General features: G+C 48.3%; 1 protein-coding gene across 3 annotated transcripts in view; it reads left to right on the forward strand.

Annotated features, from left to right (window-relative positions):
* Nucleotides 1-26798, forward strand: part of LOC122550355 (IQ motif and ankyrin repeat domain-containing protein 1-like) — a 250072-nt gene that overhangs the window by 158886 nt on the left and 64388 nt on the right. For all 3 annotated transcript variants that reach the window (XM_087986874.1, XM_087986875.1, XM_087986876.1), the window contains 5 exons: nt 3948-4112; nt 11140-11331; nt 16491-16616; nt 17914-18053; nt 20731-20785. In XM_087986874.1, the coding sequence (XP_087843000.1) occupies nt 3948-4112; nt 11140-11331; nt 16491-16616; nt 17914-18053; nt 20731-20785 (678 nt within the window). The remainder of the gene's footprint in view (nt 1-3947; nt 4113-11139; nt 11332-16490; nt 16617-17913; nt 18054-20730; nt 20786-26798) is intronic.

Below are 26798 nucleotides of genomic sequence, written 5' to 3' on the forward strand. Positions count from 1 at the left end.
CCTCCGACAGTGCGACGCATCCTCAGCACTGTCCCTCCGACAGTGCGGCACTCACCCAGCACTGACCCTCCGACAGTGCGGCGCTTCCTCAGCACTTACTCTCGGACAGTGCGGCGCTTCCTCAGCACTGACCCTCCGACAGTGCGGCGCTCCCTCAGCACTAACCCTCGCACAGTGCGGCGCTTCCTCAGCACTGACCCTCCGACAGTGCGGCACTCTCTCAGCACTGAACCGCCGACAGTGCGACGCATCCTCAGCACTTACTCTCGGACGGTGTGGCGCTCCCTCAGCACTGACCCTCTGACAGTGCAGTGCTTCCTCAGCACTGACCCTCTGACAGTGCGACGTTCCCTCAGCACTTACTCTCCGACAGTGTGGCGTTCCCTCAGCACTGACCCTCCAACTGTGCCCACTCCCTCAGCACTGACCCTCCGACAGTGCGGCGCTCCCTCAGCACTAACCCTCGCACAGTGCGGTGCTTCCTCAGCACTGAACCGCCGACAGTGCGACGCATCCTCAGCACTTACTCTCGGACAGTGTGGCGCTCCCTCAGCACTGTCCCTCCAACATTTCCCACTCCCTCAGCACTGTTCCTCCAACAGTGCGCACTCACCCAGCACTGACCCTCCGACAGTGCCCTCTCTCTCAGCACTGACCCTCCGACAGTGCGACGCATCCTCAGCATTTACTCTCGGACAGTGCGGCGCTTCCTCAGCACTAACCCTCGGACAGTGCGGTGCTTCCTCAGCACTGACCCTCCGACAGTGCGGCACTCTCTCAGCACTCACCCTCGGACAGTGCGGCGCTTCCTGAGCACTGACCCTCCGACAGTGCGGCACTCTCTCAGCACTCACCCTCGGACAGTGCTGCACTCTCTCAGCACTCACCCTCGGACAGTGCGGCGCTCCCTCAGCACTGACCCTCCGACAGTGCGGCGCTCCCTCAGCACTGACCCTCCGACAGTGCGGCGCTCCCTCAGCACTAACCCTCGGACAGTGCGGCGCTTCCTGAGCACTGACCCTCCGACAGTGCGGCACTCTCTCAGCACTGAACCGCTGACAGTGCGGCGCTCCCTCAGCACTGACCCTCTGACAGTGTGGCGCTCCCTCAGCACTGACCCTCCAACAGTGCCCACTCCCTCAGCACTGACCCTCCGACATGTGCGGCGCTCCCTCAGCACTAACCCTCGCACAGTGTGGCGCTCCCTCAGCACTGTCCCTCTGACACTTCCCACTCCCTCAGCACTGACCCTCCAACAGTGCCCTCTCTCTCAGCACTGACCCTCCGACAGTGCGACGCATCCTCAGCACTTACTCTTGGACAGTGCGGTGCTTCATCAGCACTGACCCTCCGACAGTGCGGCGCTCCCTCAGCACTAACCCTCGGACAGTGCGGCGCTTCCTCAGCACTTACTCTCGCACAGTGCGGCGCTTCCTCAGCACTGACCCTCCGACAGTGCGGCACTCTCTCAGCACTGACACGCCGACAGTGCGACGCATCCTCAGCACTTACTCTCGGACAGTGCGGCGCTTCCTCAGCACTGACCCTCCGATAGTGTGGCACTCCCTCAGCACTGACCCTCCGACAGTGCGGCACTCCCTCAGCACTAACCCTCGGACAGTGCGGCGCTTCCTCAGCACTGACCCTCCGATAGTGTGGCACTCCCTCAGCACTAACCCTCGGACAGTGCGGCACTTCCTCAGCACTGACCCTCCGATAGTGTGGCACTCCCTCAGCACTGACCCTCTGACAGTGCGGCACTCCCTCAGCACTGACCCTCCAACTGTGCCCACTCCCTCAGCACTGACCCTCCAACAATGCGGCGCTCCCTCAGCACTGACCCTCCGACAGTGTGGTGCTCCCTCAGCACTGTCCCTCCAAAAGTTCCCACTCCCTCAGCACTGTCCCTCCAACATTTCCCACTCCCTCAGCACTGTCCCTCCAACAGTGCGCACTCACCCAGCACTGACCCTCCAACAGGGCCCACTTCCTCAGCACTGTCCCTCCGACAGTGCGGCGCTCCCTCAGCACTAACCCTCCGACAGTGCGGCACTCTCTCAGCACTGACCCGCCGACAGTGCGGCACTCCCTCAGCACTAACCCTCCGACAGTCGGCACTCTCTCAACACTGACCTTCTGACAGTGCAGCACTTCCTCAGCACTGACCCTCCGACAGTGCGGCACTCCCTCAGCATTGACCCTCCGACAGTGCGGCACTCCCTCAGCATTGACCCTCCGACAGTGCGGCACTCCCTCAGCACTGACCCTCCGACAGTGCGGCACTCCCTCAGCACTGACCCTCCAACAGGGCGGCACTCCCTCGGCGCTGACCTTCCGACAGTGCGGCACTCCATCAGCGCTGACCCTCTGACAGTGCGGCACTCCTTCAGCACTAACCCTCCGACAGTCGGCACTCTCTCAGCACTGACCCGCCGACAGTGCGGCACTCTCTCAGCACTGACCCGCCGACAGTGCGGCGCTCCCTCAGCACTGACCCTCGGACAGTGCTGCACTCCCTCAGCACTGACCCGCCGACAGTGCGGCACTTCCTCAGCACTGACCCTCGGCCAGTGCGGCACTTCCTCAGCACTGACCCGCCGACAGTGCGGCACTCCCTCAGCACTAACCCTCCGACAGTGCGGCACTCTCTCAGCACTGACCCGCCGACAGTGCGGTGCTCCCTCAGCACTAACTCTCAGACAGTGTGGCACTCCCTCAGCACTGACCCTCAACAGTGCGGTACACCCTCAGCACTGAGCCTCTGACAGAGTGGCAATCCCTCAACACTGACCCTCCGACAGTGTGTCACTCCCTCAGCACTGACCCTCCGACAGCGTAGCGCTCCCTCAGCCCTGACCCTTGACAGTGCGGCACTCCCTCAGCACTGAACCTCGGACAGTGCGGCGCTTCCTCAGCACTGACCCTCAGACAGTGCGGCACTTCCTCAGCACTGACCCGCCGACAGTGCGGTACTCCCTCAGCACTAACCCTCGGACAGTGCGGCGCTTCCTCAGCACTGACACGCCGACAGTGCGGCACTTCCTCAGCACTGACCCGCCGACAGTGCGGCGCTCCCTCAGCACTAACTCTCGGACAGTGCGGCGCTTCCTCAGCACTGACACGCCGACAGTGCGGCACTTCCTCAGCACTGACCCTCCGACAGTGCGGCACTCCCTCAGCACTGACCCTCAACAGTGCGGCACTTCCTCAGCACTGACCCGCCGACAGTGCGGCACTCCCTCAGCACTAACCCTCGGACAATGCGCCGCTTCCTCAGCACTGACCCGCCGACAGTGCGGCACTCCCTCAGCACTAACTCTCGGACAGTGCGGCGCTTCCTCAGCACTGACACGCCGACAGTGCGGCACTCCCTCAGCACTAACTCTCGGACAGTGCGGCGCTTCCTCAGCACTGACCCGCCGACAGTGCGACGCTCCCTCAGCACTAACTCTCAGACAGTGCGGCACACCCTCAGCACTGACCCTCAACAGTGTGGTACACCCTCAGCACTGAGCCTCTGACAGCGTGGCAATCCCTCAACACTGACCCTCCGACAGTGTGTCTCACCCTCAGCACTGACCCTCCGACAGCGTAGCGCTCCCTCAGCCCTGACCCTTGACAGTGCGGCACTCCCTCAGCACTGACTCTCTGACAGTGCAGCACTCCCTCAGCCCTGACCTTTGACAGTGCAGCACTCCCTCAGCCCTGACCCTTGACAGTGCGGCACTCCCTCAGCCCTGACCTTTGACAGTGCAGCACTCCCTCAGCACTGACCCTCCGACAGTGCGGCACTATTCAGATGTTAATCCTCTGAGGCAGCTTCAGGGAAACTTTAAAGTTGTTGTTTTTAATGGTATTATGGTTATTTTACATTTTCCTTTGATTTACAAGGCTAGTATTTGTTTGCTTTGTTGTTGTAATTCCTAATCTATGTTTGTTTCTGTTAGGCCTTTGTTGCTCTAGTGAAGAGAGAGCAAGAGGCAGCAGCGAGAGAACGTGAAAAAGAAGAGAAGGAACGAAAGCAGAAACAGGAGGAACAGAAACGACGCACCCGGATGTTGGAAGCAGCCTTTGATGGGGATGTGGATGAGATGAAAGCATTGTTAAAGGAGGTCAGAAGTTGGTGGTGACCAATTTTGGGAAGGCTTGTTAAATTAGTGTTAGCTATTGTTTTGGAGTCTGTGCTAGACCATAAGAACTCGGAGCAGGAGTAGGCCATCTGGCCCTTCAAGCCTACTCTGCCATTTAATAAAATCATAGCTGATCTTTTCGTGGTTGAAGTGTGTGGTGCTGGAAAAGTAGCATCTGAAGAGCAGGATCTTTTTGTGGCCTGAGCTCCACTTGCCCACCCTCTGTCCAGAACCCTTCATTACGTTACTGTTCAAAAAAGTTATCTGACTTAACTTCAAACACATTTACTGAGGATGCCTCAACCACTTCCCTGGGCAGAGAATTCCATCACTTCACAACCCTCCAGGTGAAGAAGTTTCTTCTCAATTCAGTCTGAAATCTGCTCCCTGTAATCCTGAGGCTATATCCTCTTGTCCTGGTTTCACCTGCCAGCGGAAACATCCTCTCTACTTCTATTTTATCGATTCCCTTCATAATTTTATATGTTTCTATAAGATTCCCCCTTCATTCTTCTGAATTCCAATGAATATAATCCCACTGTACTGTCTCCTCATAAGGCAAGCCCGTCACCTCCAGAAACAGTCTAATGATGGTCTTCTTACTGATATCATAACCTCTTACCAGTTTTTTTATTGATGTATCATAGTAAGCATCCTATCTGGATGCATCACAGCTTGGTATAGTAACTGAGAGTTGTGAACACAGCCCAGTCCATCACACAGACCAGCCTCCCACCCATTGCCTCCGGTTAGACTTCCCACTGCCTCAGGACAGCAACCAACATCATCATACACCCCTCCCACTCCGGTTACATTCTCTTACACCCTCTTCCTTCAGGCAGAAGATATAAAAGTTTGAATACATGTACAAACAGATTCTAGAAGGGCTTCTTCTCTGCTATTATCAGACGTTTGAACGGGCCTCTCAAATGTCAATTTGGACTTGTCTCTCTGCACTTTCCCTGCAGCTGTAACACTTGGTTCTGTTACTCTGCTGCACATTGTATGGTACTGTCCTACCTAATAGCATGCAAAATAACACTTTTCACTGTATCTCAGTACTTGTGGCAATAATAAATCAAACTCCTGATTTGTTCTTTGAAATGAAAAATGTGTTGCTGGAAAAGTGCAGCAGGTCAGGCAGCATCCAAGGAGCAGGAGAATCGACGCTTCGGGCATAAGCCCTTCTTCAGGAGAAATGTCGATTCTCCTGCTCCTTGGATGCTGCCTGACCTGCTGCACTTTTCCAGCAACATGTTTTCAGCTCTGATCTCCAGCATCTGCAGTCCTCACTTTCTCCTTGTTCTTTGAAATGTCAATCATCTTCATGAATGATTCCTTTTCCCTCTAAATGTATTCAATTTATCAATCTAATAAGGCACCAACCAAGTGATTTGTGCAGCTGAGACTATGCATATCATCTCCTAGTGATTTCATATCATTTCAATTCTCCCAACTTGTACATCCATGATTGGGTTTGATTGTTTTATTATATGATTTAATTTGATTTATTATTATCACATGTACTGAGATACAGTGAAAAGTACTTTTAAAAAATGTATTTGTGGGATGTGGGCTTCGCTGGCTGGGCCCAGCATTTATTGCCTGTCCCTAGTTGCCCCCTTGAGAAGGTGGGGGTGAGCTGCCTTCTTGAACCGCTGCAGTCGGTGGCTGTGGGTTGACCCACAATGTCCTGAGGGAGGGAATTCCAGGATTCTGACCCAGCGACAGTGATGGAACAGTGATATATTTCCTTTTAAGACTGATGAGTGGCTTGGAAGGGAACTTGGAAGGGGTGGTGTTCCCATATACCTGCTGCCCTTGACCTTCTCAATGGAATGGTAAAAACCAAAAGAACTACAGTTGCTGGAAATCAGAAATAAAATCAGAAATTGCTGGAAAGTTCAGCAGGTCTGGCAGCATTTCAGGGTCTCTGATCTCGCTCCAAAGATGCTGCCAGACCTGCTGAGCATTTCCAGGAATTTCTTTTTGAGTAGATGGAAGTGGTATTGGGTTTGGAAGGATCCTGTCTGAGGATCTTTGGTGAATTTCTGCAGTGCATCTTGTAGACAGTACACACTGCTGTTACTGAGTGTCGGTGGGGGAGGGAGGGGATGTTTGTGGATGCGGTGCCAATCAAGCGGCTGCTTTGTCCTGGATGGTGTCAAGCTTCCCGAGTGTTGTTAGAGCTGCCCCCATCCAGGGCAAGTGGGGAGTATTCCATCACACTCCTGCCTTGTGCCTTGTAGATGGTGGGTAGGCTTTGGGGAGTCAGAACGTAAGTTACTTGCCGCAGTATTCCTATCCTCTGACCTGCTCTTGTAGACACTGTGTTTAAATAGCTAATCTAATTGAGTTTCTGGTCAATTTTAACCCTCAGGATGTTGATGATGGGGGATTCAGTGATGATAGCATCATTGAATATCAAGGGGCACTGATTAGATTGGCACTTATTGGTGATGGTCATTGCCTGGCATTTAGGAGAAAGTGAGGACTGCAGATGCTGGAGATCAGAGTTGAGAGTGTGATGCTGGAAAAGCACAACAGGTCAGGCAGCTTCCGAGGAACAGGAGAATTGACGTTTCAGGCATAACCCATCATCAGGAGGGCTTTGTTTGAAAAGTTGATTCTCCTGCTCCTCGGATGCTACCTGACCTGCTGTGCTTTTCCAGCACCACACTCATTACGTGGCATTTGTGTGGCATGAATATTACTTGCCACTTCTCAACACAAACCTGGATCTCATTGCATTTGAACATGGGCTGCTTCAGTATCTGAGGAGTGGCAAATGGTGCTGAACATTGTGCAATCATTGGTGAACATCCCCACGTCTGACCTTATGACAGAGGGAAGGTCATTGATGAAGCAGATTGTCGGGCATAGGACATTATCCTGATGAACTCCTGTAGTGATGTCCTGAAGCTGAGATGACTGATCTCCCACAACCATAAACATCTTCCTCTGTGCCAGATGTGACTCCAACCAGCCGAGAGTTTGTCCCTGATACCCATTTATTTGAGTTTTGTGAGGGATCCTGATGCCACACTCAGTCAAATGCAGCCAATGATGTTAAGGTCATTACTCTAATCTTAGCTCTGGAATTCAGCTCTTTTCTCCATGTTTGAACCAAGGCTGTACTATTGCTGGAATGTTGTTTGGGCCTGGACCTTTCGCAGTAACCAGTGTCCCCAGCCAGTTTCTTAATATCACATGGACTGAATCCATTTGGCTCAAGACAGTTATGCTGCTGACAACTGGAGCAGTCTGAGATGGATCTTCCCCTCGACATTTCTGGCCGTAGATGACTGAATGCTTCAGTCTTATCTTGCGCACTGATGTGATGGGCTCTTCCATCGTTGAAGATGGATATTTGTGTGGTCTCCTCCTTCAGTGAATTGTTTAATTGTCCACCACCATTCACAAGTGGATGTGACAGGACTGGAGAGCTTAGCTCTGATCTGTTGGTTGTGGGATTGTTTGGCTCTATTGAGATAGTGAGGAGAAAGTGAGGTCTGCAGATGCTGGAGGTCAGAGCTGAAAATGTGTTGCTGGAAAAGCGCAGCAGGTCAGGCAGCATCCAAGGAACAGGAGAATCGACGTTTCGGGCATAAGCCCTTCTTTAGGAAGAAGGGCTTCCTGAAGAAGGGCTTATGCCCGAAACGTCGATTCTCCTGTTCCCTGGATGCTGCCTGACCTGCTGCGCTTTTCCAGCAACACATTTTCAGCTCTATTGAGATAGTGAGGACTGCAGATTCTGGAAAATCAGAGACAGTAATAGGGTCCTGCCTGAAACGTTGATACTCCTGCTCTTGTGATGCTGCTTGACCTGCGCTTTTTCCAGCTCCAGATTTTATTGACTCTTGCTTAGCTCCATCTATCACTTGCTGCTTAAGTTGTTTGGCATATAAGTAATCCTGTTTGGTAGCTTCAACAGTTTGTCACCTCATTTTCAGGTATCCCTGGTGCTGCTCCTGGCATGCCCTCCTGCACTCTCCATTGAACCAGGGTTGATCCCCTGGCTTGATGGTAATGGTTGAGTGGGGGATATGCCGGGCCAAGAGGTACAGATTGTGCTGGAGTACAGTTTTGCTGCTGTTGATGACCCACAGTGCCTCATGGATACCCAGCCTTGAGTTGCTAGATCTGTTTGAAGTCTGTCCCATTTAGCACAGTGATACTGCCACACAACACGATGGAGGGTATTCTCAGTGTGAAGATGGGATTTTTGTCTCCAAAAGGACTGTGCAGTGGTTACTCTTACCAATACTGTCATGGACAGATGCATAGGATAATAAAGAAGGCATTTGGTTTGCTTTCCTTTATTGGTCAGAGTATTGAGTACAGGAGTTGGGAGGTCATGTTGCGGCTGTACAGGACATTAGTTAGGCCAATGTGGGAATATTGCGTGCAATTCTGGTCTCCTTCCTATCGGGAAGATGTTGTGAAACTTGAAAGGGTTCAGAAAAGATTTACAAGGATGTTGCCAGGGTTGGAGGATTTCAGCTATGGGGAGAGACTGAACAGGTTTGGACTGTTTTCCCTGGAGTGTCGGAGGCTGAGGGGTGACCTTATAGAGGTTTACAAAGTTATGGGAGGTATGGATAGGATAAATAGGCAAAGTCTTTTCCCTGGGGTGGGGGAGTCCAGAACTAGAGGGCATAGTTTTAGGGTGAGAGGGGAAAGATATAAAAGAGACCTAAGGGGCAACGTTTTGGAGTATTGTGTTCAGTTTTGGTCACCTTGCTATAGGAAGGACTGGTAATGCTGGACAGTCAGAGTTGAAAAGTGTGATGCTGGAAAAGCACAGCAGGTCAGGCAGCATCCAAAAGCAGGAGAGTCGCCGTTTCAGGAAAGAGTGCAGAAGAAACTTTACAAGGGCATTGCCAGGACTCAAGGGCCTGAGTTAGAGGAGAGGTTGGACAAGTAGGACTTTTTTCCGTAGAGCATAGGAGACTGGAGCGGGGGACAAATGTTTAAGATCATGAAAGGCATGGATAGGGTGAATGCACTCAGTCGTTTTCCCAGCTTTGGGGAATGGAGATCAAGAGGACATCAGTTTAAGGTTAGAGGGGAAAGAATTAAAGGGAATCTGAGGGACAACGGTTTTACACAGAGGGTGCTACGTATATGGAATGAGCTGCCAGAGGAAGTGGTTGAGGTGGGTACATTAACAACATTTAAAAGGCATTTGGACAAATACACGGATAGGAAAGGATTAGAAGGATATGGGCCAAGTGCAGGGAATTGGGGTTAGTGTGGGCGGACATCTTGGTCAGCATGGACCAGTTTGGGCCAACGAGCCTGTGTCTGTGCTGTAGGACTCTGTGACTGTATGAACAGCACTGATGTACAGAGGTATCTTGGGTTCAAGTCCATAGCGCCCTGAAAATGGCCATGCAAGTAGAAATTGCTGGAAAGGAGAAAGTGAGGTCTGCAGATGCTGGAGATCAAAGTTGAAACTTTATTGCTGGAACAGCACAGCAGGTCAGGCAGCATCCAGGGAACAGGAGATTCGACGTTTCGGGCACAGGCCCTTCTTCAGGAATGAAGATTCCTGAAGAAGGGCCTGTGCCCGAAACGTCGAATCTCCTGTTCCCTGGATGCTGCCTGACCTGCTGTGCTGTTCCAGCAATAAAGTTTCGAAATTGCTGGAAAAACTCAGTAGGACTGGCAGCAAGGTTCTGAGGAAGGGTCACTTGAACAAAAACATTAACCCTACTTTCTCTCCAAAGATGCTGCCAAACCTGAGCTTTTCCAGCAATTTCTATATTTGTGTTACAGGAAATTATAGGCCAGTTAGCTTGACCCTGGTCAGTGGTGACATTTTTAGAGTCCATTATTAAGGATGAGATTGTGGAGTATTTGGAAGTGCAGGGTAAAATAGGGCTGAGTCAGCACGGCTTCATCAAGGGGAGGTCATGCCTGATGAATCTGTTAGAATTCTTTGAGGAGGTAACGAGCAAGTTAGACAAAGGGGAGCCAGCAGACATGACCTATTTGGATTTCCAGAAGGCCTTTGACAAGGTGCCGCACAGGAGCCTTTTCAAGCTCCAATGCTACTTGAATTAGTGAACAGAAGTGTGAAAATAGAATGATGGCATTCATGCCTGAGAAAAACATTGACCTCTGTGGAAAGAGAATTGGTCCCAGAGTTGGCCATGGACAGAGGCCATTACTACCTAAATGGGATCAATTTAGGTAAAGGGGCAGTACAGAGAGATCTGGGTGTTCTTGTACACCAGTCAATGAAGGTAAGCACACAGGTACAGCAGGTAGTGAAGAAGGCTAATAGCATGCTGGCCTTCATAACAAGAGGGATTGAGTATAGAAGCAAAGAGGTTCTTCTGCAGCTGTACAGGGCCCTGGTGAGACCACACCTGGAGTACAGTGTGCAGTTCTGGTCTCCAAATTTGAGGAAAGACATTCTGGCTATCGAGGGACTGCTGCGTAGGTTCACGAGGTCAATTCCTGGAATGGTGGGATTACCTTACGCTGAAAGACTGAAGCGACTGGGCTTGTATACTCTTGAGTTTAGAAGACTGAGAGGGGATCTGATTGAGACATATAAGATTATTAAAGGATTGGACACTCTGGAGGCAGGAAACATGTTTCCGCTGATGGGTGAGTGCCGAACCAGAGAACACAGCTTAAAAATACGGGGTCGACCATTTAGGACAGAGATGAGGAGAAACTTCTTCACCCAGAGAGTGGTGGCTGTGTGAAATGCTCTGCCCCAGAGGGCAGTGGAGGCCCAGTCTTTGGATTCATTTAAGAAAGAGTTGGATAGAGCTCTCAAGGATAGTGGAATCAAGGGTTATGGAGATAAGGCAGGAACAGGATACTGATTAGGAATGATCAGCCATGATCATATTGAATGGTGGTGCTGGCTCAAAGGGCAGAATGGCCTACTCCTGCACCTATTGTCTATTAACAGTGGTGAGATTCTGCAAATAGCATACCGTGTATCTTAGCATGTTTTTGCAAATGCTTCTCTTTGATTGTCCCTCAGGTTTCTGATCTGGACTTCAAAAACGGAATCAGAAATGATGAGATGGGGAAAGTGATTCAGCGACGGCACCAATTAGCACTGGCAGATTGTACTGACGCACACGGCAACACACCTCTGTCAGAGGCTTCCGGTGGGGGACATCCTGAGGCCATTCGGTTCTTGATTGAAAAAGGAGCTAACCCCAACTCAAAGGTATTGGACGGTTAGTGAAGGTGAAAGGTCAGCTCACAACCTTTCACCGCTCACCCTGTAATGTGAGTTCACCGAGCGATGGCAATTTCAACCAAGGGAGAGCCAAGGTTTTACTATGCTGCATGTGTCTCCATGTATGCCTGACGTGATCCATGGTTTTCACTGTCTGAGGGTCCCCATCTCTGTGTATCCTGATGTTTCTCTCCATGTCCTCAGCATATCTCTTGTCTCAGCGTGTTCCTCTGCCTCTCTGTAAGACACCGTGGGTTTGTCTTGGTGTGAGTCTCTGTTTCTGGATCCTCATGTGTTTCCTGTATCTCCATGTGCTCTGTGTATCCCCTACGTGTCCCTGTCTCCCTGTGTCTCTATGTGGTTCCTGCATCACTCCATGTGTTCCCTCCTGCCCATCATGTCAGGGTAATAGAACAGAATCAGGATATAGTGTTATGGTCAAAAAGTGTGGTGCTGGTAAAGCACAGCGGGTCAGGCAGCATCTGAGGACCAGGATCATCGACATTTCTGGCCTTACTCCTTCATCAGGAATATGGAGGGGGAAGGGAGCTGAGAGATAAACAGGAGGGTGGGGGTGGGGCTGGGGGGAAGGGAGCTGGGAAAGCTGTGCTTGTCCAGCACCACACTTTTTGACTCTGACTGTCCAGCATTTGCAGTCTGACTTTTTCCTAGAACATAGTGTTACAGCAAGAGGAAGGGTACAGAGAGAAATTAACTTCAATATATTCAAGGTCTAATCAGAAGTCTGATTACAGTGGGGAAGAAGCTGTTCTTAAACCTGTTGGTCAGTGTTTTTAAACTTTTGTATCTTGTGCCTGATGGAAGAGGGGGTAAGAGAGTCTGACCGGGGTGGGAGGGGTCTGTGATGATGTTGGCTGCTTTCCTGAGGTAGTAGGAAGTGCAGACGGAGTCAATAGATGGAAGGTCGGTTTGAGTGATGGACTGGCCTGTGTTCACACCTCTCTGTAATTTCTCGTGCAAAGCAGTTGCTCTACCAAGCTGTGATGCATCTGGAAAGGATGCTTTCTGTGTTGCATGTATAAAAATGGGTCAGAGTCTTTGTGGACAGGCTGCATTTCCTTCACCTCCTGAGGAAGTGTATAAGGACTATAAGGGGCTAAGTAGGCAACCTTGCAGGGCATGGTGTTGAGGATTATGGTGGAGGAGATACTGTAGCCTATCCTTGGTGACTGCTGTCTGCTGGCCAGGAAGTCGAAGATCCAGTAACAGAGGGGGAAGCGGAATCCTAAGTCTTGAAGTTTGCAGATGAGTAACGTCATAATTATGGTGATGAAGGCGGAACTAAAGTCAATGAACAAGACTCTGATGTAGGTGTCCTTGTTATCCACATGTTCCTGGAATAAGTGTAGGCCAAGGGAGATGATGTCTGCTCTGGACCTACTGTGATGATAGGTGAATTATATTAAGTCAAGTCATTCTGAGAGGCTGGAGTTGATGTGTGCCATTACTAACCTCTCGAAGCATTTCATAATGATTGGTGTCAGAGCCACTGGGCGGGAGTCATCGAGGCACGTTGTCAGGTTTTGCTTTGGCACTGGTATAATTGAGTCTCCTTGAAGCAGGTGGGAACGTCAGATCAGAGGAAGAAGAGGTTAAAGATGTCAGTGAATACTCCCACCGGCTGGTCCATGCACGACCTCAGTGTACGGCCAGGGTCTCCATCTGGGCCTGTCCCTCTCTGTGGGTTCACCCTCAGGAAGGCCGATCTGACTGTGGGTCCAGGGCACCTGGGGCTGTTGGGGCAGGTGACATCATTTCACCGAGCTTCTGTTCAAAGTGAGCACAGAATGGAATGGTCTCATTGGGGAGGGATGTACCATTGAGCTCGTCATCGGGATTAGAGTGGTGCTGGAAAAGCACCCGGGAAGCAGGAAAATCAATGTTTCGGGCGAAAGCCCTTTGCTTGTGCTTTTCCAGCACCACTCTAATCCAGACTCTGATCTCCAGCATCTGCAGTCCTCACATTGAGTTCAACAGGGAGGGATGTACCATTGAGCTTATGGTGGGGGGAGGGGGATGTACCATTGAACTCAAAGTGGGGGGCGAATGTACCATTCAGCTCTTTGGAGAGGGGCATGTACCATTGCGCTCATCAGGGAGGGAGCATTGTTATCAGTGATTCTACTCAGCTACACTTTGTAATCCTTCATATTGTGTAAGCCTTGTGTAAGTCAGCGTGTTTGTGGGGGGTTGGTCTGGAACTCCAGTTTACCCTGATGCTATGTCCCTGATGTCTTTGTGAAGGTCACACCTGGATTTCAGTAGGGAGTGAATCTCCCAGTTCATCCATGATTTCCAGTTGAATAACACTCAGATTAATTACTTTGAGACGCAGTACTCTGCACACTCTGCACACTTGATAAAGTCTGTGACAGTAGTGGCATAATCATTTAGGCTGGCTGCTGGGATGTTGAATATTGACCAGTCCACCACTCCAAACAAAGAGACATAGAGTCATAGAGATATACAGCATGGAAACAGACCCTTTGGTCCAACCTGTCCATGCCGACCAGATATCCCAATCTAATCTAGTCCCACCTGCCAGCACCCGGCCCATATCCCTCCAAACCCTTCCTATTCATATACCCATCCAAATGCCTTTTAAATGTTGCAATTGTACCAGCCTCCACCACTTCCTCTGGCAGCTCATTCCATACACGTACCACCCTCTGTGTGAAAAACGTACCCCTTAGGTCACTTTTATATCTTTCCCATCTCACCCAAAACCAAGCCTTTAGTTCTAGACTCCCCCACCCCAGGGAAAATACCTTGTTTATTTATCCTATCCATGCCCCTCATGATTTTATAAACCTCTATAAGGTTACCCCTCAGCCTCCGACGCTCCAGGGAAAACAGCCCCAGCCTGTTCATCCTCACACTATAGCTCAAATTCTCAACCCTGGCAACATCCTTGTAAATCTTTTCTGAACCTTTTCAAGTTTCACAACATCTTTCCATCAGGAAGGAGACCAGAATTGCACGCAATATTCCAACAGTGGCCTAACCAATGTCCTGTACAGCCCCAACATGACCTCCCAACTCCTGTACTCAATACTCTAACCCATAAAGGAAAGCTTACCAAAAGCCTTCTTCACTCAAAGTTTGTGTGAAGATTTGTAGCTCGGGTGTTCGTTGCTGTGGTTCTGTTCGCCGAGCTGGAAGTTTTTGTTGCAAACGTTTCGTCCCCTGTCTAGGTGACATCCTCAGTGCTTGGGAGCCTCCTGTGAAGCGCTTCTGTGGTGTTTCCTCCGGTGTTTATAGTGGCCTGTCCCTGCCGCTTCCGGTTGTCAGTTTCAGCTGTCCGCTGTAGTGGCCAGTATATTGGGTCCAGGTCGATGTGTTTGTTGATGGAGTTTGTGGATGAGTGCCATGCTTCTAGGAATTCCCTGGCTGTTCTTTGTTGGCTTGCCCTATAATGGTAGTGTTGTCCCAGTCGAATTCATGTTGCTTGTCGTCTGCGTGTGTGGCTACTAAGGATAGCTGGTCGTGTCATTTCGTGGCTAGTTGGTGTTCATGGATGCGGATCGTTAGCTGTCTTCCTGTTTGTCCTATACAGTGTTTTGTGCAGTCCTTGCATGGGATTTTGTACACTACATTAGTTTTGCTCATGCTGGGTATCGGGTCCTTCGTTCTGGTGAGTTGTTGTCTGAGAGTGGCTGTTGGTTTGTGTGCTGTTATGAGTCCTAGTGGTCGCAGTAGTCTGGCTGTCAGTTCTGAAATGCTCCTGATGTATGGTAGTGTGGCTAGTCATTTGGGTTGCGCCATGTCCTCGTTCTGTTGTCTTTCCCTTAGGCATCTGTTGATGAAATTGCGAGGTTATCCGTTTTTGGCGAATACCTTGTAGAGGTGTTCCTCTTCCTCTTTTTGCAGTTCTGGTGTGCTGCAGTGTGTTGTGGCCCTTTTGAACAGTGTCTTGATGCAGCTTCGTTTGTGTGTATTGGGGTGGTTGCTTTCATAGTTCAGGACTTGGTCTGTGTGTGTGGCTTTCCTGTGTACCTTGGTGGTGAATTTTCCGTTCGGTGTTCTCTGTACCCTCACGCCTAGGAATGGGAGTTGGTTGTCCCTTTTCTTCCTCTCTCGTGAATCGGATTCCTGTGAGTGTGGAGTTGATGATCCGGTGTGTTTTCTCTATTTCTGTGTTTTTAATTATTACAAAGGTGTCATCAACGTATCTGACCCAGAGTTTGGGTTGAATTTGTGGTAAGACTGTTTGTTCTAACCTTTGCATTACTGCTTCTGCTATGAGTCCTGAGATCGGTGAGCCCATGGGTGTTCTGTTGATTTGTTCATATATCTGGTTGTTGAATGTGAAGTGTGTTGTGAGGCACAAGTCCAGTAGTTTGAGTATGCCGTCTTTGTTGATGGGTTCAACGTCCTGTTGTCTGTTATGTCTGTTCAGCAGGTTAGCTATTGTTTCTCTGGCTAGGGCTTTGTCAATAGAGGTGAACAGTGCCGTTACGTCGAATGAGACCATGGTTTCTTCCTTGTCTATGTGTATATTTCTTCACTATCCTATCTACCTGCGACTCCACTTTCAAGGAGCTATGAACCTGCACTCCAAGGTCTCTTGCACTCCCTAGGACCTTACCATTAAGTGTATAAGTTCTGCTAAGATTTGCTTTCCCAAAATGCAGCACCTCGCATTTATCTAAATTAAACTTCATCTGTCACTTCTCAGTCATCTGGTCAAGATCCTGTTGTAATCTGAGGTAACCCTCTTTGCTGTCCACTACATCTCCAATATAAAGATATTTCTGCACATGCCCAATCTGTGCCTCAAAGGATGTGTTTATGTGTGCATGTGTGTCTGTGTGTGCACATGCATATCTGTTCTGTATTTGTGCATGTGTTCTATATGTGCACTTGTGTTCTGTCCGTGTGCATTATCTGTGTGGAGTAGTGTGTGTGTACTGTGTGTGTAAGCGCGCACATGATTTCTGTGTGTGTTCTGTCCGAGTGCATGTGAGTGTTTCTGCATGTTCTGTCTGCACGTGCATACGTGTGCGTGTATGAGCATGTGTTCCTGTGTTCACTCTGTCTCTGTGGCAATGCATTTGTGATGTGTTTGTGTGTGGTGTATGGTTTAATCTCGGACTGATTCGTTTATTGCGTTCTTTGCCTGTCAGGGTGCTTATGGAAGAACCCCACTGTACAGAGCAGCCTTTGGTGGGCATCTGGCAGCACTTGAAATGTTGTTACAATTTGGGGGGGACCCTCGGATCTACGCAGAAGATGGCATCACACCTGAAGAGGTGAGTTACTGAACCAGCCATATCAATACAGTGGCTACAAGAGCAGGTCAGAGGCTAGGGACCTCTGACCTCACCAATCAACCCCACCGCCCCGTGGCTGAACATTTCAACTCCCCCTCCCACTCTGCCGAGGACATGCAGATCCTGGGCCTCCTTCACCGCCGCTCCCTCACTACCCAACATCTGGAGGAAGAACGCCTCATCTTCTGTCTCAGAAATACTTCAACTCCAGGGCATCAATGTGGACTTCACCAGTTTCCTCATTTCCCCTTCCCCCACCTCACCCCAGTTCCAACCTTCCAGCTCAGCACTGTCCCCATGACCTGTCCTACCTGCCATTCCCAATGCAAACCCTTGGAACTCCCTCCCATTCCCAATGCAGACCCTCAGACCTCCCTCCTGTTCCCGCAGACCCTCGGGCCTCCCTCCTGTTCCCGCAGACCCTCGGAACTCCCTCCCGTTCCCACTGCAGACCCTCGGAACTCCATCCCCTTCCTACTGCAGACCCTCAGACCTCCCTCCTGTTCCCGCAGACCCTCGGACCTCCCTCCTGTTCCCACTGCAGACCCTCGGAACTCCATCCCCTTCCTACTGCAGACCCTCGGAACTCCATCCTGTTCCCTGTGCAAAGACATTACTTGGAGCAGGTAGGAATGCTGATATAGATAGATTCTTGATCAGTCAGGGAATCGTGGGTTACAGGGAATGGGTAGGAAAATGGATGTGTGGAATGTTGGATCAGCCTATTGAATTGTGGTGCACAGTTGAGGGGCCAAATAGCCTCCTCCTGTTCCTGTTTTTTTATGGTCTTAATGGATTGGATGATCAAACATTTGACCCAGGAATCAATTTTAAACAGTGCCTTAAAGGAAGAAAAGCAGAGAGTGGAGAAGCTGAAATATATAAAGAGGAACTTTAGACCATTTGGCTGAGGCAGGAGTGGCCATGATGAATTGATCCTGGCATTCTGCTTTAGGATTTACCCATGAATGAGGTATTTGAGATCACCTGGTTTCCAACTTAACATTCAGGCAGGATGCATCAGCCGGAACAGTAATGGGTGGTCTGTGCTTTGGTGGGGCTGGTATCAGGAGCTGTACTACAGCCACAGTTTGGATCAAACCTGATCCTGCACTTAACCCCATGCTGGGAGAGAGCTCTGATTACTTGGTGGTGCTGTTCACATTCCCCAGCATTCCTTTTTAGGAAAGTCTGATGAAGTGAGATTGGCATTGACATGGTGGAGAGATTCTGTTTCATTTGTCATAATTGTCTTGTCACTTGTGTTTCTGAGCAGATAGCATCCACTGATGCTGCCATAAAAATTCTTCATGAGTGGGACATCAGTACGACCGTGGCGCTGGGGGAGAAGATGGAATCAGAGAGGCAGCGGATATTAGCAGCTGAGAAGAAACTGAAACTGGAAGAAACGAACAGGTCAGCAATGAAATAAAGCAGATGGTGCTGAAGAAACTCAGCAGGTCTGGCAGCATCTGTGGAGAGAAAACAGAGTCAACCCTTCAACTCCATTGACCCTTCACCAGAAGTTCTCTGCTTTCTCTCTGCTGCCAGAGTTTCTACAGCAATTTCTGTTTTAGTTTCAGTTTTCCAGCATCCACAGATCTTTGTCTGGTTTTAGGTCAGGAGTGAGCTAGTTGCTGGCACAATGATGGGTGCTGGGGCTCCAGGCACATTGTGGAAAACTGCTCCCTCCAGTGGTGCAGCTGGTACATACACCTCTCAAAGCAGCTTTCAGAGATCATTGCTGAGTATACCTGGCAGTGGGCAAAGCAGGTGTGTAGCTATACCAGCAACAAGCCGCTCCCTCATCTTACTGGTCTGAAATAGGACAGGGGAATATTCACCAAAAGTTTGAACTCCTAATCTGTGTCTGAGACTTTGTGTTGTGTGTATTTGTGTTTATTAACCTGTGTGTTAAAAAAAGGGGAAGGTAAGTTTACTCTAGTTTACCAGACCAGAAGGCTGCTCTCTAAATGGAGAGAGAGATGCACACAGCTGCTGGTGGTTTAGCCTGAGGGTTGCCATGCTGTGGGAGAGTCCTTTATAGTGACCCTAGCTGTTGTGGGAATTGTTGGCATCATTCTGCATCACAAACCAGTTGGTCAGCCAACTGAGCTAACTGGCCCACCTGCTTTTGCCCGAAATGTCGATTTCGCTGCTCGTTGGATGCTGGCTGAATTGCTGTGTTCTTCCAGCACCACTGATCCAGAATCTGGTTTCCAGCACCTGCAGTTATTGTTTTTACCTAACTGGCACACCAGCTATGCTCTTGCATGTATGTGCATATCTGTGAGTATGTTTCAGTACGTGTGTTTGCCTATGTGTATATGTAATTGTGTGTGAATGTGCATATGTGTGGGTGTGTGTGTGTTGCTATAATGACAGTCACACAAGTGCATGAGCTTTGCTGCTGAGGTTGAATTAGAGAGCTGGAGGAGTTCAGAAAACTGCTAGTGCTGTGATGGCTGAGCACACCGGCTGCTTCGACCACACAGTTCAATGCTGAGAGATGTAGAACACAGAACAGCACAGCACAGGCCCTTTGGCCCTCGATGTTTTGCTGACCTGTGGAATCAATCTGAAGCCTATCTAACCTACACTATTCCATCTTCATCCATATGTTTATCCAATGCCCATTTAAATGCCCTTAAAGTTGGCGAGTCTACTACTGTTGCAGGCTGTGTGTCCCACACCCCCACTACTCTCTGAGTAAAGAAACTACCTCTGACATCTGTCCTATATCTATCACCCCTTGCTTTAAAGGTATGTCCCCTCGTGCTAGCCATCACCGTCCGAGGAAAAAGGCTCTCACTGTCCACCCTATCTAACCCTCTGATTATCTCATACGTCTCAATTAAGTCACCTCTCATCCTTCTTCTCTCTAACAAAAACAGTCTCAAGTGTCTCAATCTTCCCTCATAAGACCTTCCCTCCATACCAGGCAACATCCTAGTAAATGTCCTTTGGACCCTTTCCAAAGCTTCCACATCCTTCCTATAATGCGGTGACCAGAACCGGTCGCAATACTCCAAATGCGGCCGCACCAGATTTTTGTACAGCTGCACCATGACCTCATGCTTCCAAAACTCAATCCCTCTACCACTAACAGTGAACACACCGTATGCCTTCTTAACAATGCTATCAACCTGGGTGACAACTTTCAGGGATCTATCTACATGGACACCAAGATCTCTCTGCTCATCTACATTACCAAGAATCTTACCTTTAGCCCAGTACTCTGCATTCCTGTTACTCCTTCCAAAGTGAATCACCTCACACTTTTCCACATTAAACTCCATTTGCCACCTCTCAGCCCAGCTCTGCAGCTTATCTATGTCCCTCTGTAACCTGCAACATCCTTCGGCACTATCCACAACTTTGTCTGCAAATTTACTAACCTATCCTTCTGCCTGACCTGCTGTGCTTTTCCAGCACCACACTCTCGACTCTGATCTCCAACATCTGCAGACCTCACTTTCTCCTGCAAATTTACTAACTCATCCTTCTATGCCCAAATCCAAATCATTTATAAAAATGATAAACAGCAGTGGACCCAAAAAAGATCCTTGTGGTACACCACTAGTATTTGAATCTAGGGTGAACATTTCCCATCAATCACCACCCTCTGTCTTCTTTCAGCTAGCCAATTTCTGATCCAAACCACTAAATCACCCTCAATCCCATGCCTCCATGTTTTCTGCAATAGCCGACCGTGGGGAACTTTATCATATGTTTTACTGAAATCTATATACACCACGCCAACTGCTTGTAAAAGAGATGCTCAACAAGCAATCATTGGCAATGGGCCCAAACTAGAGGAGTTAGTTACACAGTGCTAATCTCACTGGGCTGGTGATGCAGGAGCCCAGGCTAATGCTCTGAGGGTATGGGTTCAAATCCCACCATGGCAGATGGTGAAATTAGATTTTTTTTAAAAATCTAGCCCAATGACAACTAGGGAACTGGAATCCAAGGAACAAAAACAGGGCATTTAGTTGAAAATCAGAGGATTAGTTGAAGTAAATGTGTGAATATGAGGTGCTGGGGAAAACTGTGATTCTCTAACCTAAGATCTAATTTTTCTTCTCTCTAGGATTCAGAATCAGATTTCAGAAATCACAAAGGAACTGGCCCAATATCAATATGAGGTACCTGTCCCTGTGGGAGCCTGGTAAATTGAACTGTTAGAACATAGAACAATACAGCACAGAACAGGCCCTTCGGCCCTCGATGTTGCGCCGACCTGTGAACTGTTCTCAGCTCATCCCCCTACACTATCCCAAAATCATCCATGTGCTTATCTAAGGATTGTTTAAATCTCCCTAATGTGGCTGAGTTAACTACATTGGCAGGCAGGGCATTCCACACCCTTACCACTCTCTGAGTAAAGAACCTGCCTCTGACATCTGTCTTAAATCTATCACCCCTCAATTTGTAGTTGTGCCCCCTCGTACATGCTGACGTCATCATCCTAGGAAAAAGACTCTCACTGTCTACCCTATCTAATCCTCTGATCATCTTGTATGTCTCTATCAAATCCCCCCGTAGCCTTCTTCTTTCCAATGAGAACAGACCCAAGTCTCTCAGCCTTTCCTCATAAGACCTTCCCTCCAGACCAGGCAACATCCTGGTAAATTTCCTCTGCACCTTTTCCAATGTTTCCACATCCTTCCTGTTCCTTAGCATTTATGTGGAAACTGATGGCCAGCTCTCGATCAGTCATTCGGATGGGATCCTTTGACCTATGGCACCTTCCTGTTATGACCTGCCTACTTAGATTACTGCTTTGTGTGTCTCTGATTCGCAGCCTGCCCTCTCTATTCACTTACCCTCTCATCTGATTCATTTTTTCCATTTTCCCAGGGTTTTTATCCTGATAATATTTTGCTGATCTTTCTTTGTTTTATTTTATCATTCCTATAATCAAACCGGTGTAAGTCCCGTTTCTGAGGCATATTTTATACAGCAGTGTAGGAATTATTGAGCAATGAAAACCAGCACCAATCCATTTTGTTCTTTGCCTTCCCAGGAAGGAGACAATGAATAAGGAACCGCTGATCAAACAGCAATCAATCAATCGATATAAAAAAAGAGTCGAGAGTGTGGTGCTGGAAAAGCACAGCAGGTCAGGCAGCATTTGCAGTACTACACTCTTGATTCTGATCTCCAGCATCTGCATTCGCCTACCTGATATAAAAAATTTAAATGGAGAAACACTACAGAGGAATTTGGGATTGCTTGTGCATAAATCACAAAATGTTACTGTCCTAATTTTAAACAAAAATCATTCTTGAGGGCCTCGCTGGCTGGCCAGCATTAAAAGCCCAACCTTGGATGCACTTGAGAAGGTGGCCTTTATTTTAATTCCCACTAATGGCCTCACCACCATCTTCTCAAGTGCATCCAAGGTTGGGCTTTTAATGCTGGCCAGCCAGCGAGGCCCTCAAGAATGATTTTTGTTTAAAATTAGGACAGTAACATTTTGTGATTTAGAACATAGAACATAGAAGAATACAGCGCAGTACAGGCCCTTCGGCCCTCGATGTTGCGCCGACCCAAGCCCACCTAACCTACACTAGCCCACTATCCTCCATATGCCCGCTTAAAAGCCCATAATGAGGGAGAGTCCACCACTGCTACTGGCAGGGCATTCCATGAACTCACGGCTCGCTGAGTAAAGAACCTACCCCTAACATCTGTCCTATACCTACCCCCCCTTAATTTAAAGCTATGCCCCCTTGTAATAGCTGACTCCATACGTGGAAAAAGGTTCTCATGGTCAACCCTATCTAAACCCCTAATCATCTTGTACACCTCTATCAAGTCACCCCTAAACCTTCTTTTCTCCAATGAAAACAGCCCCAAGTGCCTCAGCCTTTCCTCATACGATCTTCCTACCATACCAGGCAACATCCTGGTAAACCTCCTCTGCACCCGTTCCAGTGCCTCCACATCCTTCCTATAGTATGGCGACCAAAACTGCACACAATACTCCAGATGCGGCCGCACCAGAGTCTTATACAACTGCAACATGACCTCAGGACTCCGGAACTCAATTCCTCTACCAATAAAAGCCAGTACGCCATATGCCTTCTTCACCGCACTATTTACCTGGGTGGCAACTTTCAGAGATCTGTGTACATGGACACCAAGATCCCTCTGCTCATCCACACTACCAAGTATCCGACCATTAGCCCAGTACCCCATCTTTTTGTTACTCTTACCAAAGTGAATCACCTTTATGCACAAGCAATCCCAAATTTCTCTGTGCTCTAACATTCTGTAGTCTTTCTCCATTTAAATAATATTCAGCTCCTCTATTTTTCCTACCAAAATGCATAATCTTACATTTCCCCACTTTATATTTCATGTGCATGTTTTTGTCCTTCACTTAACTTGTCTATGTTCATCCTCACTACTTACTTTCCAACAGGTTCCTGTGTCATTTGCAAACTTGCCAATAGTAAATTCACTTTCCTTATCCAAGTCATTAATACATGTTGCAAGTATTTGTGGTCCCAGCACTGATCCCTGGGGCACTGCACTAGTCCTAGGTTGCCATCCTAAAAATGCTTCCTGTTATCTGAACTCTCTATTCCATAGGAGTTGGCTAATCCTCTCTCCATTATTATATAAAAGCAAATTACTGCGGATGCTGGAATCTGAAACCAAAAGAGAAAATGCTGGAAAATCTCAGCAGGTCTGGCAGCATCTGTAAGGAGAGAAAAAAGCTGACGTTCCGAGTCTAGCTGACCCTTTGTCAGAGCTTTTCCAGTGTTTTCTCTTTTGCTCTCTCCATTATTAATGTACTACCCCAAAACCGTAGGCACACAATGAAGTTTCACTCCGTAGATCTGGCCAGAATCTGCTGTGTGTTTTTTGTTTTTATTTCAGATTACCTACAGGCATGGTATTCTGTTTGCAATTTGCATAAAGGGAATGTTTGTAGAGTCAGATAGTCAGGTGTGAGAAAATAATAATTCTGCCAGGTTACACAGCAGCAAGAAGTGTTGATATCCATATGTTGGCTGTTGTTTGGGAGGGCTATATTCTTCAGATGGGTTTCTCTTTGTTTCTTCACTAAGTGAACCATGGTATTATTGATGTATTAATAGAAAGATAGCACAGCAATGGTAGATCGAGCACCCTCATCCCACATTTACAATGTATTGTTTTACTGTTGTTTCATGAGTAAACACAGCTGCTGAGGTTGAATAGGATATTGGTGAGGCCTCTTCTGGAGTTCTGTGTGCAGTTCTGGTCACCCTGCTACAGGAGAGATATTAAACTGGAAAGGGTTCAGAAAAGATTGAACAGGATGTTACTGGGAATGGAGGGTTTAAGGAATAAAAATGGACAGGAAAGACTGGAACATTTTTGACTGGACAGTAGGAGGTTGAGAGGCATAGATAAGGTGAATGACGAGGGTCTTTTCCCTGGGAGTTGAAAACATGGAGGCGCGTTGTTCAGGTGAGAGAAGAATGGACATGTGGGGCAATGTTTTTACATAGTGAGTGGTTCGTGTGTGGAAAGTGGTGGATGCAGGTACAGTTATAATGTTTAAAAGACATTTGGATAAGTTCATGAATACGAAAGATTAGGAGGGATATGGGCCAAATGCAGGCAGGTGGGACTAGTTTAGTTTGGGGTTTTGGTTGGCATGGATTGGTTGGACCGAAGGGTCTGTTTCCATGCTTTATGACATTCTGACTCAATGTTTGAGAACTTGTTTCATTGAGAGATGGATGGGGAGTGTGAAACCTCTCCCTAAACCATGTCTTGCTTTTGTTGCAGCCACTGGAAAAGGCAGGGCCCCTTCAGTTTAATCTCTGAGCTGAAAAGTGATGCTGCACCAGACCTATTCTTGAAGAAAAGTAAACACTTGGATTACTGTTTTACAATGTTTAAGAGCAATATTTCTTGATCTAGGACCTACAGGCAACTGAGAGGGTTTGGCATAAAAACTCTTGTGGGTCCATGAATGAGTAGAGATTACCCTCTGCAACAGCATAGCAAGCTACTCAGTTGTATCAAAAACAGGTACAAAATGTGAAGGAACAGATGAAACTGGGTAGACCACCTGACATCAGCTTAAATGAGAATTACAACAGCCCTGTTGACCCTGCAGGGAGCTCCTCACTAACATCTGGGGGCTTGTGCCAACACTGGGAGAGCTGTCTCACAGACTAGCAAAGCAACAGTCTGACACAGTCATACTCGGGGATTCACACCTCACAGACAATGTCCCATAAGTTTGAAAACACGTACCAACAGATTTAAACACAGCTTCTTTGCTCACTATTATCAGACAATGAACAGACCTCTCACATATTAGAGTTGATCTTTCTCTGCACCTTCTCTGTAGCTGTAACATTGTGTTCCATTACCCTGATGTGCTTATGTAAGGTATGATTTGTCTTTTTAGCATGCAAAATAATACTTTTCACCACATCTTGGTATATGTGACAACAATAAATCAAATCAAATCAAATCAGACCCCTCTATCCCCATCCCTGGATATGTCCTGTCCCACCGGCAGGACAGACCAGCAGGGGGGCGGCACAGTGGGATACAGTCAGGAGGGAGTGGCCCTGGGAATCCTCAACATTGATGTTGGACCCCATGAAGTCTCATTGTTTCAGGTTAAACATGGGCAAGGAAACCTCCTGCTGGTTACCATTTACTGTCCTCCCTCAGCTAATGAATCAGTACTCCTTGATGTTAAAGCACTGAGGATGGCAAGGTCACGAAGGTAGGTCCGATCAAGGACAGTAGTGGGAGACTGTGTATTGAGTCGGAAGAGATAGGAGAGGTCTTGAATGAGTACTTTTCTTCAGTATTTACGAACGAGAGGGACTGTATTGTTGAAGAGGAGAGTGTGAAACGGACTGGTAAGCTAGAGGAGATACTTGTTAGGAAGGAAGATGTGTTGGACATTTTGAACAACTTGAGGAAAGACAAGTCCCCCGGGCCTGACGGGATATATCCTAGGATTATGTGGGAAGCAAGAGAGGAAATTGCAGTACCGTTGGCAATGATCTTTTCGTCTTCACTGTCAACGGGGGTGGTGCCAGGGGACTGGAGAGTGGCGAATGTTGTGCCTCTGTTCAAAAAAGGGAATAGGGATAACCCCGGGAATTACAGGCCAGTTAGTCTTACTTCAGTGGTAGGCAAAGTAATGGAAAGGGTACTGAGGGATAGGATTTATGAGTATCTGGAAAGACACTGCTTGATTAGGGACAGCTAGCACGGATTTGTGAAGGGTAGGTCTTGCCTTACAAGTCTTATTGAATTCTTTGAGGAGGTGACCAAGCATGAGGAGTGGCAGATGGAGTTCAACCCTGTCAAGTGTGAGGTTGTCCATTTTGGAAAGACAAATAAGAATGCGGAATACAGGGTTAACGGTAGGGTTCTTAGTGAGGTGGAGGAGAGGGATCTTGGGGTCTATGTTCATAGATCTTTGAAAGTTGCCACTCAGGTGGATAGAGCTTGTAAGAAGGCCTATGGTGTATTAGCGTTCATTAGCAGAGGGATTGAATTCAAGAGTCGTGAGGTGATGTTGCAACTGTACAGGACTTTGGTTAGGCCACATTTGGAGTACTGTGTGCAGTTCTGGTCGCCTCACTTTAGGAAAGATGTGGAAGCTTTGGAGAGGGTGCAGAGAAGATTTACCAGGATGTTGCCTGGAATGGAGAATAGGTCGTACGAGGATAGGTTGAGAGTGCTAGGCCTTTTCTCGTTGGAATGGCAAAGGATGAGGGGTGACTTGATAGAGGTGTATAAGATGATCAGAGGAATAGATAGAGAAGACAGTCAGAAACTTTTTCCCCGGGTACAACAGAGTGTTACAAGGGGACATAAATTTAAGGTGAAGGGTGGAAGGTATAGGGGAGATGTCAGGGGTGGGTTCTTTACCCAGAGAGTGGTGGGAGCATGGAATGTGCTGCCTGTGGGAGTGGTAGAGTCAGAATCTTTGGTGATCTTTAAGCAGCAATTGGATAGGTACATGGATGGGTGCTTAAGCTAGGACAAATGTTCGGCACAGCATCGTGGGCCGAAGGGCCTGTTCTGTGCTGTATTGTTCTATGTTCTATGTTCTATGTTCTATGTCACAAAATGTACTCTGGGGTGGAGCATTTCAATGTCCACCATTAAGAGTGG

This window comes from Chiloscyllium plagiosum, unplaced genomic scaffold, assembly GCF_037043375.1.
Source record: "Chiloscyllium plagiosum isolate Xiang-an unplaced genomic scaffold, Cpla_swu_hap1 HiC_scaffold_5, whole genome shotgun sequence".
Lineage (NCBI taxonomy): Eukaryota > Metazoa > Chordata > Chondrichthyes > Orectolobiformes > Hemiscylliidae > Chiloscyllium > Chiloscyllium plagiosum.